The sequence below is a fragment of the Acomys russatus genome, chromosome 24 (genome assembly GCF_903995435.1).
Source record: "Acomys russatus chromosome 24, mAcoRus1.1, whole genome shotgun sequence".
NCBI classification, from domain to species: domain Eukaryota; kingdom Metazoa; phylum Chordata; class Mammalia; order Rodentia; family Muridae; genus Acomys; species Acomys russatus.
This window is the reverse complement of record NC_067160.1, coordinates 15,768,829-15,785,092: the sequence shown is the minus strand read 5'-3', so window position 1 is coordinate 15,785,092 and position 16,264 is coordinate 15,768,829. Positions and strand designations below refer to the sequence as shown.

The following is a 16,264-nucleotide window of genomic DNA, read 5'->3' as shown; positions in this document are numbered from 1 at the left end:
GATCTGGTGCCCTCTTCTGGCCTGCAGGTGTACAACACAGGCATCACATTGTATAAATAATAAATAAATCTTAAAAAAAAAAAACCCACAAACACAAAAAACAAAAACAACAAACGCAGTGTAGGGGAGAAAGGCTTTATTTTTAGCCCACAACTCCAGGTTACAGTCCACTGGTTTCAGGAGGAAGCCAAGGAAGACGGAACTTGAAGCAGCTGCTCACACGCAGTCAGGACAGCCAGAGAAAGAGTACAGGTATGCTGGGCTCAGCTCAGGGTTTTCTCCTCTTGCTTGGTTCAGGATCCAAAGCCCAGGGAATGGTGCTGCCCACCCTGAGCAGGTCTTCCCACATCAATTAACACAAGAGGGACTCTCACAGACAACTGACAATCTGCAGGCTCTTCCCAGGTCATTCTAGAGTGTGTCAAGTTGATAGCTAAAACCAGCCACCACAGCACAACAACAGTGTCGCAAAGATGATCTGCATGTCTACGTTAATGAGGGGCACACTTCCTCATTTTTGGAAAGGAAGAGAAACTAAAGTTGTATTTCAGACTAGTATGGGGACAGGGCAGGGAAGGAGAAAATGAAAAAAAAAAAAAAAAAGGGAGGGGGGAATGGAGAAAATAGATAAGAACAGAACAAAACAAAAACCAATAAAACAATAAACCTTCATTCTGAGCTTGTAAGTTCCCCTAAAACCAAGGCATGCCATGCCTCTGCTACCAGCTGACAATAGAGGGCAGTTTGACTGCTTTACTACACCCAATAATAAAGCAGATAGTTTTTTCCATTTCTAAAAAATGGACAGGTTACATTTCTCAAACCTATAAAATCACAGGAAACATAGCTAGATGAAACAAAACCAAACAAACATATATTTCAAGTTCTGAGAAGACAGAGGGTGGGACTTTCTTCCACGTCACTCTGATGTACTTAACATGTCCCAAAGAGTGCAGACAATAGACTGCTGCGGATGCTCTATTTGTCTTTGGAAAGAAGCCTTTGAACAATATCACACCCTGGTTTGATACTTAACAGGACACAGAGTTCAGTCACAAGGAAGGAGTGAAAATGCTAATTTCAGCTCCTTTGAGTCCAGTGCAATGGCTTCTGGAATTTTCCTTGAACCCACACTCGGTGCATTTTCACTTGTTTTTTCCTATTAACTTGCAAGCGATGATCAACCAGATTTTGCTTTTCATGTAATCCGGCCTGGCAGCAGAACATGTGGTGGATTTCCCCTTTGAGACAAAAGTGGCAGTCAAAGATAGAACACGTGACAGGGGAGAGAAGAGGTGAGAATTAGCGGAACACCTCAGAGGACTGCTCATTCAAGTTTTCTTTATACCAAGAAGCACTATATAGGTAGGTGAAGGGAACCCACAAAACCAAGTGGGGCTCTTTTATCTCCTCCATATATTGCAAGTGTGAACAGCCTGACAGGGTCAGCAGGTCAGAGCAGAAAATTGTGAGCTGAGCTATGGCAACAGCTTTCAATATTTTGAAATGTGCCTCCTTTCTGAGCCTTTGCTTTACAACAACCCAAGATCACATAGTATAAAAGGCTCTCATGAGTCTGGAGAAGCCTTGATTGCAGGATTCACTTGGTGTTGTCAGAAGCACTTGTTTAAGACAAGACATTGGCTGGTGAGAACTAATCTTCTATACACTCAGAAAACCACAATTCTTTCCTGTGGCTGTGGCCTTTTATAAGCCCCTTTCACATGCAGGCCACTGATATCTCCAAAGTGACCCACGCTGCACCTTTATTCCAGTGTAAGAGTGAAAGGAGTGACTCTTTAAAAGTAGTTTTAACTGGGAGAAGATGAAAAGGCTAAAGGCCACTGCACACTGTTATGTGCAATACTATACGCAGCAGGGCAGGAAGACATCCAGGGTCTACACCACCGAGGCCTCGTGGTCACAGCTGCTGTGTGTGTCCCTGCAAACCATTACTTGAGGAGAGTCTTCAGGGCTCATCGCTTATCCTGGGCTAGATAAATCAGCATACCTTTTGTAAAGAAATAGGCTCTGGTACCATCTCCTCGGACATAAAAGTTTTCAGATAAACAACGCCCTAAAAAAAGAAAGAAAGAAAGAAAGAAAGAAAGAAAGAAAGAAAGAAAAAGAAAAACTTGATATTCCCTAAAAAGACAAGATAAATCAAAACAATGACACAAAATTTTTAATTTTCTCAAAAACACATGAAAATAACTTAGAACTCAATATACTATTACCTTTAAAAAAAGGTTTATTTTTAATTATGTATTATGTGTCTGTGTGTTGGTATACGCAGATGTGTGTGGGTGCTTGAGGAGGCCAGAGGAGGGTTTCAGATCCCCTGCAGCTGGAGCTACAGGTGGTTTTGAGCCACCTGATGTGGGTGCTGGAACTAAACTCCTGCTGTCCTCAAGGGCAGCACGCACACCTACCCCTGAGCCACCTCTCCAGCCCCTAGTACCTTTTTTAAAACGAAGCTGAGCATTATCGTATCTCCCATGATCCCGAAATAACAGCACTCCCCCGGGCTTCAGCAACTCCGACAGTCGATGGATAACGGCTTGCATCCTTTGAAAACAAAGTGAGATACGCTATGTGGAAATGTTTTATATGCTAGGGTCAACCTTCTTGGAGACAAAATAAGAAGAAACCATATATGTAAGAGAAACAAACAAACAACCCAAAACAAAAGCATTTTGTATTAAAAGAACCAAATTCAGAAGTCTAAGTGTTTTAAGAACTGAATTCAGCTGGAAATGTCTGATGTCCTGTGTTGAAACTGAACTGGAAACCACGAACCTGCTACAGTGGTGCACACCTGTGATCTCAGACTGTGGCAACAGCAGGAGGGTCGTGGGCTAGCCTCAGCTACACAGTGCAGCCCTGTCTCCAAGCAACCAGATGACTCAACCACCCATCCACCTACATTTCTGCCATTAAATAAGGAAGGAGACAAAAGTGAAGGCACGTCATTTCTTCCTGCAAATTAAAACAAGATGCTAGAGCCATCCCAAGTTTATATAGCTAAACAGATCATCTTTTCTCCGTGTTAGTTTATTGGCTGCCTGCTTTCCTTCCTTCCTTCCTTTCTTTTCAATTTTCTGTTTGCGTGTGCATGCACTACATGCATGAGTGTGCATATGCATGTTCACATGTATGTATAAGCCCTAACTTGACATCATGCAGGGTCTCTCGTGGACCCCACATTCTGGCTAGTCTGATGAGCCACCTCGCTCCTGGATTCCTCTGCCTCCTGAAGGCCAAGCTACAGGCTGTCCTCTGCCTCTGCCTCCTGAAGGCCAACCTACAGGGATCATCCATGCCTGCTTGGTGTCTTTTACCTGGGTTCTAGCAATCTGAACTGGGGTCCTCAGGCATACACAGCAAACACTTTACCTGCCGAGCCATCTCTTAACTCCTGACTTCTTTACTAAGTTGAAAGGTATCCCCATACACTCAAGATGGAGATCACTTTTCTTTTCTTTCACTCTCCTATCCATGTACCTATCAAGTTTTTTTCATCCTCTTACTTCTCCTCTTTGCTATTTTCTGTTTCCCACTGGCAGGTCCTTGGGGCAAACAATGACCTCTCCAAGTCCAGAAACAGAATCACTTTCTAGTACACTACAGTATCCTTCTTGGTAATTCTTCATGGATGTTACCAATGAGTTATTTGACTTCAAACAATGGTCCTGTCAAGTCGCTTCATTGAAAAAATAAAAAATAAATAAAAAGCCATGATTTTAATCCAGAGGGCAAAGGTTTATTTCTTATAGGGTTCTTGGCATGAATCTTTCTGATGGTGTTTCTAGTGCCTTCTAACCCAAAGCATCTCTTCCAACCAAACACTACGGCACTCTGTTACTCTGTGCCCTGTGCCTTTGTGTTCATGGGTTCCTCTCGAGAAAAAGAAATCTTTTATCCTTATTCTTGCCCTATTTTGACTGTAGTCACAGCCCAGTTCCCAGCTCAATACCAGGAAGCTCTTGCTTTGTTCTTGTTGATTGCTCATTCTGCTTATGTAGCACGCAATCAAACGCTGCCTCTTAAAGAGGCCTTGATTTAGTATTTTGGGTCTGTGTTCACAGCCTGTGTTTTGTGGGCCAGGGACTGCTGAGTGACCGGCATCAGCTGCCCACAGAGCCCCGCTGGAGAGAACCCATGGAGCCCACAGGCGATGGCATTCAGGGCGGGCAACTCTTGCCATTGCCTTCTGTGGGAGGGAAGAGGAAAGGCAACCTACACACAACGCTGCATTGTCTCTCTCATGCTTGTTTGATTTGGGCTTTTAAGACAAGGTTTGACATGTAGCCCAGGATGGTCTGGAGCTCACTGTGTAGCCCAGGCTGGCCTTGAACTTGCAGTACTCCTCCCGCCTCCTCCTCCTCTCCCTACTAGTGTTACATATCTACGCCACCACACCCAGCTTGGCTTCTGCTTCAACTGATCCACTTCAAGTTGCTGAGGCTTTCTTATTTAAAAAAGATGAGGTTACTTCAGAGAATTTATGAGTTCCTTTCAAGTAAAACAACACTCATGGCTTCCAAGATGGCTCAGCAGGTGAAAGTACTTGTCACGAAAGCCTGAGGGTGAAAGGAGAGACGTGACACCACGAAATAGCCTTCTGCCTCCACATCATGCTGTGGAACACACACACACACACACACACACACACACACACACACACACACACACACACACACACCATAATATATACATGTGCACACATCCATACATACACACAATTTTAAAATCCTTTAAATACTACATTTAGTGGAATAGTGGGGCGAAATCCATGTTATAAAGAAAGCAAGTAGGGAAAAAAATAAAAGCTGCTATGAAAATAAGTCTGAACAGCGGCAAACTATGACAGAGGTTGTATGTTTAGGTGAAAAGCTCTTTTTAAAAACTGGAATATAAGCTGGAGGAGCCATGCTACCGAAGTCTGTGCAAGGCTGCTGGCCTGCATGTGTGAGGCCCTGAGTTTCATTCACAACACAAGGAAGAAAGAAAGAAAAAAGCATAAATACCCGACAGGTAAGTGTTATTCTTTGTTCACTTCAGGCCACTTTCATGCTGTGTGTGAAAGAAAGAAAAAGAATGGCCTCTGACAATGAAACAATGAAAAACAAAACAAAACAAAACAAAAAAACACCAACAACAAAAAACCAAAAGTAAAACAGCCTGGGGGACTGGAGACATGGCTCAGCATTAAGAGCACTGGCTGTTCATCCAGAGGACCTGGGTTCTATTCCCAGCTTCCACACAGCAGCTCACACCTGCCTGTAACTCCAGCTCCAGGGGATCCAACACCTTCACACAGACAGACATGCAGGCAAAACACCAGTGCATATAAAATCAAATAAAAAATCTAAACCTTAAAAAAATATATATAATTTCAAGGTAAGTTCATTATGGACATTGTAAATTTCCTGGAATTATACTGAAATAAGTAATGTAGGAAAATAAAAAGTGAAGCACCTCACTACGCAGCCATTGTTTAAATCCTGGCCTAACATCAGAGTGTGTGGGTAGGACACAAGTAGGAGCTGTTTCTCCTGTCAGTCATTTCCACACGAGCTTCTGGGAATCATGGTGGGACCAGGCTGAGAATGAAGTAGAAAAGACAGCCATGGGACAAAGCCCTGTCTTAGCAGCTGTTCCTGTTGCTGTGAGAACATATATTGACAGGAGTAGCTCAAGGGAGAAAGTCAAAGGCTACCATGGAGGCGAAATCAAGGGGTCAGGAGCTTGAAGCGGCTGGCCACACCCCATCTTGTCAGAAAGCAGAGAACTGTGAGCCCGCCCACGCTAGTGTTGGCTTGCTTTCCCCATCTTGTATAGTTCAGGATTCCTTGGCCAGGGCACGGCCCACACATAGGAAGATGGGTCTTCCCATGCCAGTTGATGGGAAGCTCTCAGGTGATTCCAGACTGTCACGTTTACATTGACAGCAACCATCATGTCCCCTCCCTCCCTCCCTCCCAGAGACCCACCTGCCTCATCCTAGTGCTAGGGTGCCCGGACCTTTCTTTATTTTGTGCACTTCAGCTGACTGCTGTCCTTACTGGCCTCTGGACAGAGTAAGAGGAAAGAATAAAAGATAAAAACAGGCCAAACAGATAATAAAAATCTGCATTACTTGCTAAGTTCCACGCTGCTTTTATTTACAGTTTGTGTCTTATATTCTCTTTTATTTTGATGGCCAGAGAGACAGTTGCACTCTTCTGTAGCCTCCTGTGAGGTACGTCCAGGTACACTGTGACCCTCAGACCCAGGGTCTAGCTGAATTACTGCCACTTCTTCATTGCTGCTGCCAACAAGCTATTTTTCTAGAATGTTCTTGGATGCACATTCGCAATTATAGCCCTAAATGATCCTAAAGACATCTGCTTAACTGTTTCTTTATTTTCATGGCCTCTCTTTGATTCATTTTTCTCACTTTTATTTAGTTAAAATGACTCAAGGTGGGGTTTCACTGTGTTGCCCAGGTTGCTCTCAAACACCAAGGGTCCTTCTGCCTTAACCACAGGTGTGTTCCACCACAGCTCACTCACTTTATTTTTAGCTCATTTCCATATATAATACATACAGTTGTATTGGCATGACACATTTGAATTACTTTATAATAAACAGTGAATACTGCATTATAAAAGCAATATCCTAAGATATCTGTTTCCCCTTCTTATTAATATTCAATTCATATTATGATAAAACACAATATCTAAACCAATCTCAAATAGTCTTTTTGCAGTCTTATTTAGAATCTATGCATTTCCAGCTTTAAGTACCAAATAGGAACTCTTGTTCTTTACCACGTGCACCATTCTTTTAACCATTCACAGAGGAAGCAAACGCAGAGATGACATTTTGACTATTCTGCAGCAGTGCCAACAGATGAACATGTTATCAGAAAAGAAACGCGTTATGGAAACCAAGGAGGCAAGATGGCTTGACGGAACCTAATCTATGCATCAGGTATAAATATAATTTTCTTTTGGGTTAATTTGGGAATCAAAATTTCCCTCTTTAGGTAGTAAAATCCTCAACTTTGGATGGGAACTAAGAAGCAAACAAATGTCCTAGCAGCTTAGTGCACAGGACTCACATTTCAGTGGGAAGCGATCATACTACCAAGCAAGAAAAATCGGATGCAGATCTGTACCCTCTTCTCAGAGCCTGTGAAATCTCAGAACAGTCCAAGTTCTGTTGGGTGGGCATGGTGGAGCATGCCTGCAATCTCATCAGGGCGGAGGTTGAGGCAGGAGGGTCAGTGGGAGTTTGAGGTCAGCCTGAGCTGGATAGAGAGCTCAAGTCAGCATAGGCTACATAATGAGACTCTTTCTCAAAAAATCGAAAGTGAAAACCAACATCATGCCAACATAAAAATGTAAATCATATTTCAGGGGATACCCAGTACAAGAGCTCATGCCCAACATGCCCAAGATCCTATGGTTAATGCCCAGCAACACGCACATATGCGCGCGCACACACACACACACGCACACACACGCACACACACAACACACACACACACACAAACACATGCCCATATAAATAAATCACAGTTCTCAACCCACCTTAGATCCTAAAGGCCCAGAGACAATCTGGAATCCCTACAGCATGACTCCTGAGCAGGCTTCTTTGAATCGTAAGTTTGAAAGCCCCTCATTGGACCTGTGCGGAGCTGCCCAGACTGTAGCCCGGCTCTCCCCAAACACTCAAGAAGACGCTAAATCAAAGATGTTTGTTTCTGATCACCATGTACAATCTTCCTCCTGGGAGACTATTAGGCTGCTCTGCAGCTGTAATTTCCTTGAAGTGCTGTCACTTTTAATAGGTATGTGTCTTGGCAGAATATGCTCACTTCATTCTGACAGTGACAGAAAGCTTGCTAATGAAGCATTTGACCAGCTTCTTTCTTAAAAGTATGAAGAAAGGAGAAACTGCATTTAAAAGGCTGGCATGTTAAATATGACGGAGTTCGATAAATAAATTCAGGCATTGTCATTTTTGCTTTGCTAGTTCTAGAAACGACGGCTGATGAGGGAGCTCTGCACGCCAGCTTTGCCCGCTCGTCCTCGTTTACCTGTCAGGGTGAATGGAAGAGAGCACGAACACGAGGAGAACGACATCCAGCGTCCCCGGCGGGAAAGGGTAGGCCAGGCCGCCATCGCACACGTCGTGGGTAAAGGCAGAGCAGTGGGCCTCACTGTAGGACGCGTGCGACTATCACCATGGAGGAATAAAAAGCGGGAGTTAGCAGACTTCTGGAGGCTTTCTCCCCTTCCTTCTCCTTCCTTCCTTTGTGAAAGGTCATTTTAAAAACATCTCTTTCTTGGGTCAGTGAGATGGCTTGGCTGGTAAAGGTGCTTGCTCTTGGGACCTACGTGATAGAAGAAAACTGACTCCCCCAAATTGTTCTCTCATCTCCACATGAGTCCTCGGCATGCATAACCCCCAAACAAACAAATGTAATGAGTGCTCTGCTTTTTCCATGTTTCCTTTTCTGTAAAATACAGAACATCTTCCACCGCATGTCCAAAGTTAGGTAACAGTGAGGAGTGCGCAGCGCTGCGTGTGCTAAAATCCACTGTGTGCACTTTATGGAGGCCACGGCACAACCTCAGCTGTCTTTCCCCAAGTTCAGTCCATCTTAGTTTGGAGCCAGTCCCTGTTCTGGGACTTGTCCACTAGGCTAGGCCAGCTGGCCACGTACTCCAGGGATCCATCTTCCTGGCGGTGCAGGGCTGGGGTTACAAGCACACATCACCGGGTTCTGGGCAGGTTCTGGGGGGCTGAATTCAGGCCCTCAGGCTTGCAAGGCAAGCACTTTACTGATGGAGCTATCTCCCTGCATTCCTTGTTAATGGGGTTTCTTTCCACTCCCCGTTTGCTGCAACTGCCTCTTCGTTCCAATGAAGGCTTGCTAGCACTGATGGACTTGTGGAGGAAGCCCAGGTCCCTGCTGCTTTCCTCACAGCCTTAGATTTTCTCATCTCAAACAATTTCAATTCAATGAGTGCCTACTATGTGCCAGATTGTGTGTAAGGTGTGAGACAGGCATGAAGGAGAGAGGGCTTTATGGAGGTTTAGTTAAGAAATTCAGCCTGGGGTAGACAGAATATTGACTGATATTACTGGTCTTGGTATCCTTTGGACTTCATTCATGAACATGAGTATTTCTGAATGAAAATGCTTTTGATTTTTTTTTCTTTTTTTTTATGCTTTTGATTTTTAATGATGTGTATATGAGTGTGGGTTTGTGTATGAGCTGAGACGGCGCTGGCCCCCAGGAATTGGAGTTACAGGAGGTGCTGGGAACCGAACTCAGGTCCTCTGCAAGAGCAGCGTGTGCTCTCAGCCATTGAGCCATCTACCCAGCCATGATATTTCTCTTAAACTCAAAACAGCTTCTACTGTTTTCAGGTAAAACCGGGCATCCTATATAGGTAAAATACTTCTGCATCAGTTGAAATAACTTCCAGGAATTGCAAAAGCTCAGCTAAAAGTCGTCATAGGTGCACTTGGTGCAGAAACATTTCAGAAGAAATCGATTACTTCAAAAGCAAATAAATTAGACCTTTTAAAAATAAGTATGTATTTTTATGTGTGTAGGTGTTTTGCCTGCATGTATGTCTGTGCCTGGTGCCTTCAGAGGCCAGAAGAGGACACTGCATCCTCTGAGGCTGGAGCTACAGATGGCTGTGAGCCACCATGTGGGAGCCAGGACCAAATGTGTGTTAGATCCCGTGAAACTGGAGTCAGAGATAGCTGTGAGTACCCATGTGGACTGATACGGCTCTTCAGCTAATCTCTCCAGGCCTCTCAAATTAGAACTTTTAAAGCCTCTCTTTATTTATTCATTTATTTAGTTTTGGGTTTTGTTTTTCTTTTTTGAGACAGGATCTCACTATGTAGCTCTGGCTGTCCTGGAACTCACTATGTAGACCAGGCTAGCCTTTAACTCATAGAAATCTGCCTGTCTCTGTCTTCTGGGTGTTGAGATTAAAGGCGTGTGCCACTACATCCAGTTCCTCTTTTTATTTTTAATTTATGTGTGTATACATGTGTGTGTGTGTGCACGTGCATGCCAGCAATCAGTACTGGCTATCCTTTTCAATTGCTTGGAGCTCACTGACTTGTTTAGACTGGTTGGCCAGCAAGCCCCAGGATCTTCCTCCCCCTGGCTCAGTACTGGGATCACCCATGCTGCCAAGCTGGCTTTTTAACATAGGCACTAGGGATTTGAACTCAGGTCTCCCTGTTTGCATGACAAGCATCTATGGACAGAGTCATCTCGTCAGCCCATGCTTCTATTAAAGACTATATTAAAGCGTACCTTTACAAGCTCCACGGCTTCAGAAGCAAAATCACAGCAATAAAGAAAGGATCCTGGAATGTTCCTATGCAAATAGAGAAGACATTTAAATCCAGGGTCAAACACATTCAAACTAGAGAAGAAAAGGACCCGCAGGGGTGACAAGTACTTGTCACTACACGGTAACTTTGAAGCTTCCGTCCTGGGTTGAAGGAGGCCCTGCCTTACTTCTTATCACACCCTCATGTGGAAATGTCTAAGCCTATCTGCCCATGCTGTTCCTCCTTCCTCCTTCTCCTCTCTCTTACCCAGCATGCCCGGCAGCTGGCCCTGCGGCCTTCCCCCCCCCCCGACTTCCCCCCCCCCCCCCCCCCCCCGACCCCCCAGAACGCCGCATCCTTCATTCTTCCTTTATTTAGTACATTTGCCTTTTGAACCTTTCCCGACAGATGCTCTGATGCCCTGACAGGGCAGAAGCACATACAGTTTTATAATGGCAATAAACGTAATTTTTGAAAGAGAATTAAACTCTAATATACAAATTCTTGGCTATCTTTTCAGGTTATTGTCAAGCACTTATTGAACCTAATGTATACACCAAGCGTGAGAATATAAAGTAGGGAACAAAGTTATCTTATCAGACACTGAGATTATGGGCTTAGGTGCCTAACTTACCTGAGTTGGATGCTGGATTTGCCACTTCTTTCTGAATTTGATTCACACTTTCTTTATTTACAGTATGCTAATAATAATAATTTTGTTCATTTTATTTATTTATTTTACGGAGAAACATTTATGCATATAAAAAACTTTGACTTTTTAATTGGCGCCCACACTTAAAATTTCACATTTGGCCTTTATTTCAGATGAAGGGATGGCGAATGGGCCCTGCACCATTCACGGGCAGGCAGACACTGTGACTTCCGTGGGCCAGCGCTCTTGGCGATCACCCTCTGCATACTGGCATCAAACCACCTTTGTATCACACTGCTTAGAAAAGGTCTGAATTGCTGGAAACAGGTGAGTATGACATTACCCAATGATTGGGTAAATCTTAGTATATTAGTATATTATTCCAGCGAACACTTTGTGATCTTCCACGAAACCCAGATAACTGTGACCTGTGGTCAACTGTGTGCTGTGTGAATATGACATGTGCTCCGGTAGCTCTGAGGCACATGTGTGATCTGTGACTAAAGATGAAAGGCCCCTAGGACCAGACTGCACATGTCCTAGCCTTGGCTCCACCCTTACTAAGTAAATTGTCTGGCGGATGGTTTCTTAATCTGTCTGCAACTCAGTTTCTTCATCTTTGAATAGAGAGGAGTGTGATGTCTGAGACAGTTGTGACGACTGACTGGGTCAACATGGTAAGGCTTCTAGAAAGATTCATGGCTCAGGAGAACAAGCAGTCAGCAGTGACAGCCATTGTTACAGCTGTTGTTGTTATTGCTATTATTATTTAAGGAAACCTGCATCTGCCTCCCAGGAACTTAAAACTAAGATGACCCCCTAGAAATGTCCACACAATTCAGAATGCCTTTCTAATGGACTCTACGCCATCTAACACACATGGAAGGTCTGCCATCTACCTCCAAGTAGTCACAGGGCACCTGATGGATCCAGAATAGTCTGGTGGCCAAGGGAAAGCATGTGCTGTGTCCTGTCAAGGTGACGAGCTGACCACTGAGACAGGATTCTGACTGCATCAGCATCCCAAGCCTTCCTGTAAAGTCAGCTGACTGCCTTGGCCCCTCTCCCAGTACCCGGTGTACATGTTACCACCACCACGCCAGCAGAACTGTCTTGGGGGAGGCCTGAGAATTAGATGATCCTTGGAGGATGACGTGACCGCTCAAGTCCAATGGCCTAATTATGGCAAAACATTCTGAAAACGTAACATATTAATCCCAGGGCTGGGGAAGCTTAATTCTCCTTTGGAAGGCTGATCGCTGTTTGGCTTTTAAGAGGAATTAATTTCCCTAGGTTATTAGGCACACCTGTAATCCCAGTAATGGGCAACAAAAACAGAAGAGTCTTGGGTGCAGCCAGCCTGATGTATGCAGAAGGCCGCTTGGAACAGGAGGATGAGCAGGAAAAAGAAAAAGAAAAAACGAGGAGGAAGGGAAACAGAAAGGGGGGAGGGAGGAACTTAAGAGAGGGGAAAGTACAACTAACTAGTATGGAATCAGAGATGAATAATCAATATGTATCGAGCTCTTGCTCTATCATACTGTTAGGCTACCTGGAATACATAAGATAGAGAACCAAGAAATTTAAAGACAGCATGCTTAGCAATGCCTTGAGATCAGTCATAGAGTTAACACAGCCACTCGCAGGGCTGGTATATATGTTTGGTAGAAGGTCCAGAATCACTAGGGCATCATGTGATATAGGAGAATAGAACATTTCATCTTAGAAGCTGGGAAAGGGGAGACAAGATAGTAAGCACAAAAAGAGTAACACCATCCACATTTGCCAGCCCCCTTCACCCCCATGGCTAGCCACCACAGTGGCCAGTGGATGACGCTGGGAAGCACTGTTGGTTACACTAGGTGTCGGAAGAACCAGAGAATATCTATGCATCCTGAATCCAGAAGTGTCACGATGGTTGTGTTAGTAATTGTTGAATCAAGGTGGTGGGTTTATGGAGATTCACTGAGCTTTTCTCTGCTTTCTCAAATGCTTTTACATTTTTGCAAATGAAAGTTTAAAAGGTCATATTGTTAAGTTTAAAAAGTATGCATACAGGATGGCACTTGTACAGTGACTATGTTAGGTGAGGGGGGAAATCCTCACCGCCTCCCGATGGAGGCTTTCTGAAATAAGCTTTTGCTGATTTCTGTGGGGTAAATGATGGGAAGGGTATCAGGTCAAGCTAAGAAAGAAAGGAAGAACTAGAGAGATCAGAGGAGGTAAAAGATACAGGTGTCCCCAGGGGTCCCACTCAAACTAAGGCACCAGCCAAGGACAATACAGGTGGTAAACTTTAAACCCCTATCTAGATCTAGCCAATGGACAGAACATTCTCCACAGTTGAGTGGAGAGTGGGGTATGACTTTCACACGAACTCTGGTGCTTCATATTTGACCATATCCCCTGGAGGGGGAGACCTGGTGGCACTCAGAGGAAGGACAGCAGGTTGCCAAGAAGAGACTTGATACTCTATGAGCATATACAGGGGGAAGAAATCCTCCTCAGGAACAGTCATAGGGGAGGGGAGTAAGGGGAAAATGGGAGGGAGGGAAGAATGGGAGGATACAAGGGATGGGATAACCATTGAGATGTAACAAGAATAAATTAATAAAAAAATTAAAAAAAAAAAAAAAAGATACAGGTGTTGGTAAGGGGCGGCCTAATCACAGAAACCCCAAAGCACCAAGATGAGACTGGTGGTGGCCATGCAGTGGGTAAAGAGGACATCTGTGTGTTGTCTTCATCCATTTCTACTTTTCTGAGGCTTGTGGTCAGTGCTACCACTCCAGTTGACTGAGAGTCTGGGGACAATGGTCTGACGGTACAAAGGGGGTGTGTTGTATGTCCCTTGAGCGATGCTGGCACCATAAGATGAAGAGTGAGGTGTGTGCTTCACACTCAAGTCTCTGTGTAAGGTGCCATCTGCTCCCCAGGAGGGGCACACCATGTCTGATGCTGAGCAGAGCACAGCTTGTGGAAGGATGAGATCTCTTGCTCTTTTCTCCTTCTGCCTTCTACGTAAACACGAGTTTAAAAACTACTTCAAGCTTGTGGCTGTGGAATGCTTTTGCAGAATGTTTCCTGGTTCGTGTGATGTTAGTCACTGAGGACGTGTCTTTTGAAACTTCCTTTAGTCATGGTTTATATGGGAATGCAGAACACTCCTGGCATAGACATGACAAGGTATTTCCAGAATTTTTCGACATCCCATAAATATGTAAGATTTTATAGGGAAAATACTTAAAACTCACTGCAAGGTGTTCAGGATTGGAAAGACACTATTTCCCGCACCACAGCCAACCTAAAACCGAGAATAAACAAATGTGAATGCATTACATTTCACTTACAATATTGGAGTTTCTATTTAAAAAATAAATGATTACTGGATTCCTGGGTATGGCAGAACTTGTGAAACTCAAAGGCCTAAGTGAAACAAACCACAAGAGTAACAATCAAAGTTTGACTATGGAAATATTTACAATCTCGAACCCGCCAAAGCCCCTCCCAACTGGAATAATAAGTGAATGGTGCATTGTGGGCACCGCAGCAGCAATACAGCCTTTCAGTAGCTGTGATAAAGGGCAGGACTTATAACGGGGACAGAACACAGATGAAGAACACATGGCTTCTCAACGTGTGAAGAGCTATGAGGCATACCGAGCGGTGAACAGCATGTAAACTGAGCCACGGTAAGAGGGCCCTGGAACTCCAGGCCTGTAATTTCAGAAGCTTTGGAAGGCTGAGGCGGGAAAACTGGGCTACACAGTGAGTCCAAGGCCAGCCTGGGCAATTCAGGGGGACCCTGTCCCAAAGTAGGCTGGGTTGTGGAGCTCCAGCCTGTCATGTGAAAGGATCTTGGTTCAAACCCTTGCAGGAGCAGAGGGGTGGGAGAGAGAGCAAGAGTGAGGGCTGGCCTTGAACATGTACGGTATTCTCGGTTCTGTTTCCTGAGTGCTAAGACCGTGGTCACCTGTCACCACATCTGGTGGCATTAGTATAGCTCAAAACAAACTCTGTTTTAAGAGCTCTAAAAATTTCCAAATATTATAAACTAGTCAATCTAACCCAAGACGGGAAAAGGAAAGGGAAGTAAAGTCTACACCCAAAGACATTTGCTGAGGAAACAATTAAATGCCAGTGCTTTATCAGCAGCTGAGTAGAATTATAGTATTTCACTTACAAAATACTGTGTAGCCACAAGGATGTCTATAGAGAACAATTAGAGGCAGAAGACTGCCTATGACATAATGTTAAACAGAACAACACAAAGTCTCAAAGCCCAAGCACAGCCCAGACAAAGCAGAAAAATTGGTTAAATAACTTGTTTGTGGGATTGTTGGTAATTGTATTTCTCTTGTGTGCTCTTCAGCAAATTCTCTGTAATCAACAACTATTACCTTTAGGATCAGAAAGACAGGATGTAGGTCCAAAAATGGAAAACCACTGTCTACACCAGATTACAGCAAACCAAACATCTTGCTTATTTTTACTTCACCCCACAAGGGATAAAAACAAAGAGCAAAAATTAGAACCAAAAGTTTATCAGGACTTGAGACTGCCTCCAAGTTAGAAATGACAACAAATTAAATACACACACACACACACACACACACACACACACACACACACACACACACGAAATTAAAGCCACAAACTTAAAAGTTGACTGAGTAAAGCGCAAGTCCCTCAAGTACTGCTTACACATGCAAATACAGTGAGCATTTCACTGGATCTGGTCTTCCCACCTGAACAATCTGGACCATTCATAAAGCAGCATGGGGCGTGCCCTGTAACATCCTGTCACTCCGGCCTTGTCCGCGGGCACAGTACCTCTAGTATTCGGAAAGTGGCGTCGCTACCAGGAAAGCGCTCTGTCCTCCCAGGCCCTTTGCTGTGTTCTTCCAGGTCTCGGTTGGGAAAGTCAGCTCTTCCTTTGCTCCGAGGTTCTGATAAGACAGAACTCTTTCCACAATGCTTTTCTGTCCCTTGCATTCTTGAGAAGTTGCTTCTGAAGTGATCCCAGGACGATTCTCCCACTTCCTCTTTAGTGTTTTGGTGGTGGGGAAGAATTTCAGGAAATTCCCTTAACAGCCAATTACGATTCTTGAAAAACTTATTCTTATGAGTCTGGTAAAATGTGCCCCAGTATTTGCTAGCATCACTTTCAAACTTAACTAAAACAAAAAGGGAAAAAATCCATTTTACTATGAATTGTTTTAACCATTAACTGCTATTTTGATAACTAAA

General features: G+C 44.1%; 1 protein-coding gene across 1 annotated transcript in view; it reads right to left on the bottom strand.

The window, feature by feature from the left end:
* Positions 1-967: 967 nt before the first annotated feature.
* Positions 968-16,264, bottom strand: part of Mettl8 (methyltransferase 8, methylcytidine) — an 81,204-nt gene continuing 65,907 nt past the window's right edge. The window contains exons 4-10 of the mRNA XM_051166525.1: positions 15,848-16,191; positions 14,269-14,318; positions 10,343-10,406; positions 8,090-8,229; positions 2,462-2,568; positions 2,012-2,077; positions 968-1,241 (exon numbers count right to left, since the gene is read on the bottom strand). Of these exons, the coding sequence (XP_051022482.1) occupies positions 1,081-1,241; positions 2,012-2,077; positions 2,462-2,568; positions 8,090-8,229; positions 10,343-10,406; positions 14,269-14,318; positions 15,848-16,191 (932 nt within the window). The 3' untranslated portion in view covers positions 968-1,080. The remainder of the gene's footprint in view (positions 1,242-2,011; positions 2,078-2,461; positions 2,569-8,089; positions 8,230-10,342; positions 10,407-14,268; positions 14,319-15,847; positions 16,192-16,264) is intronic.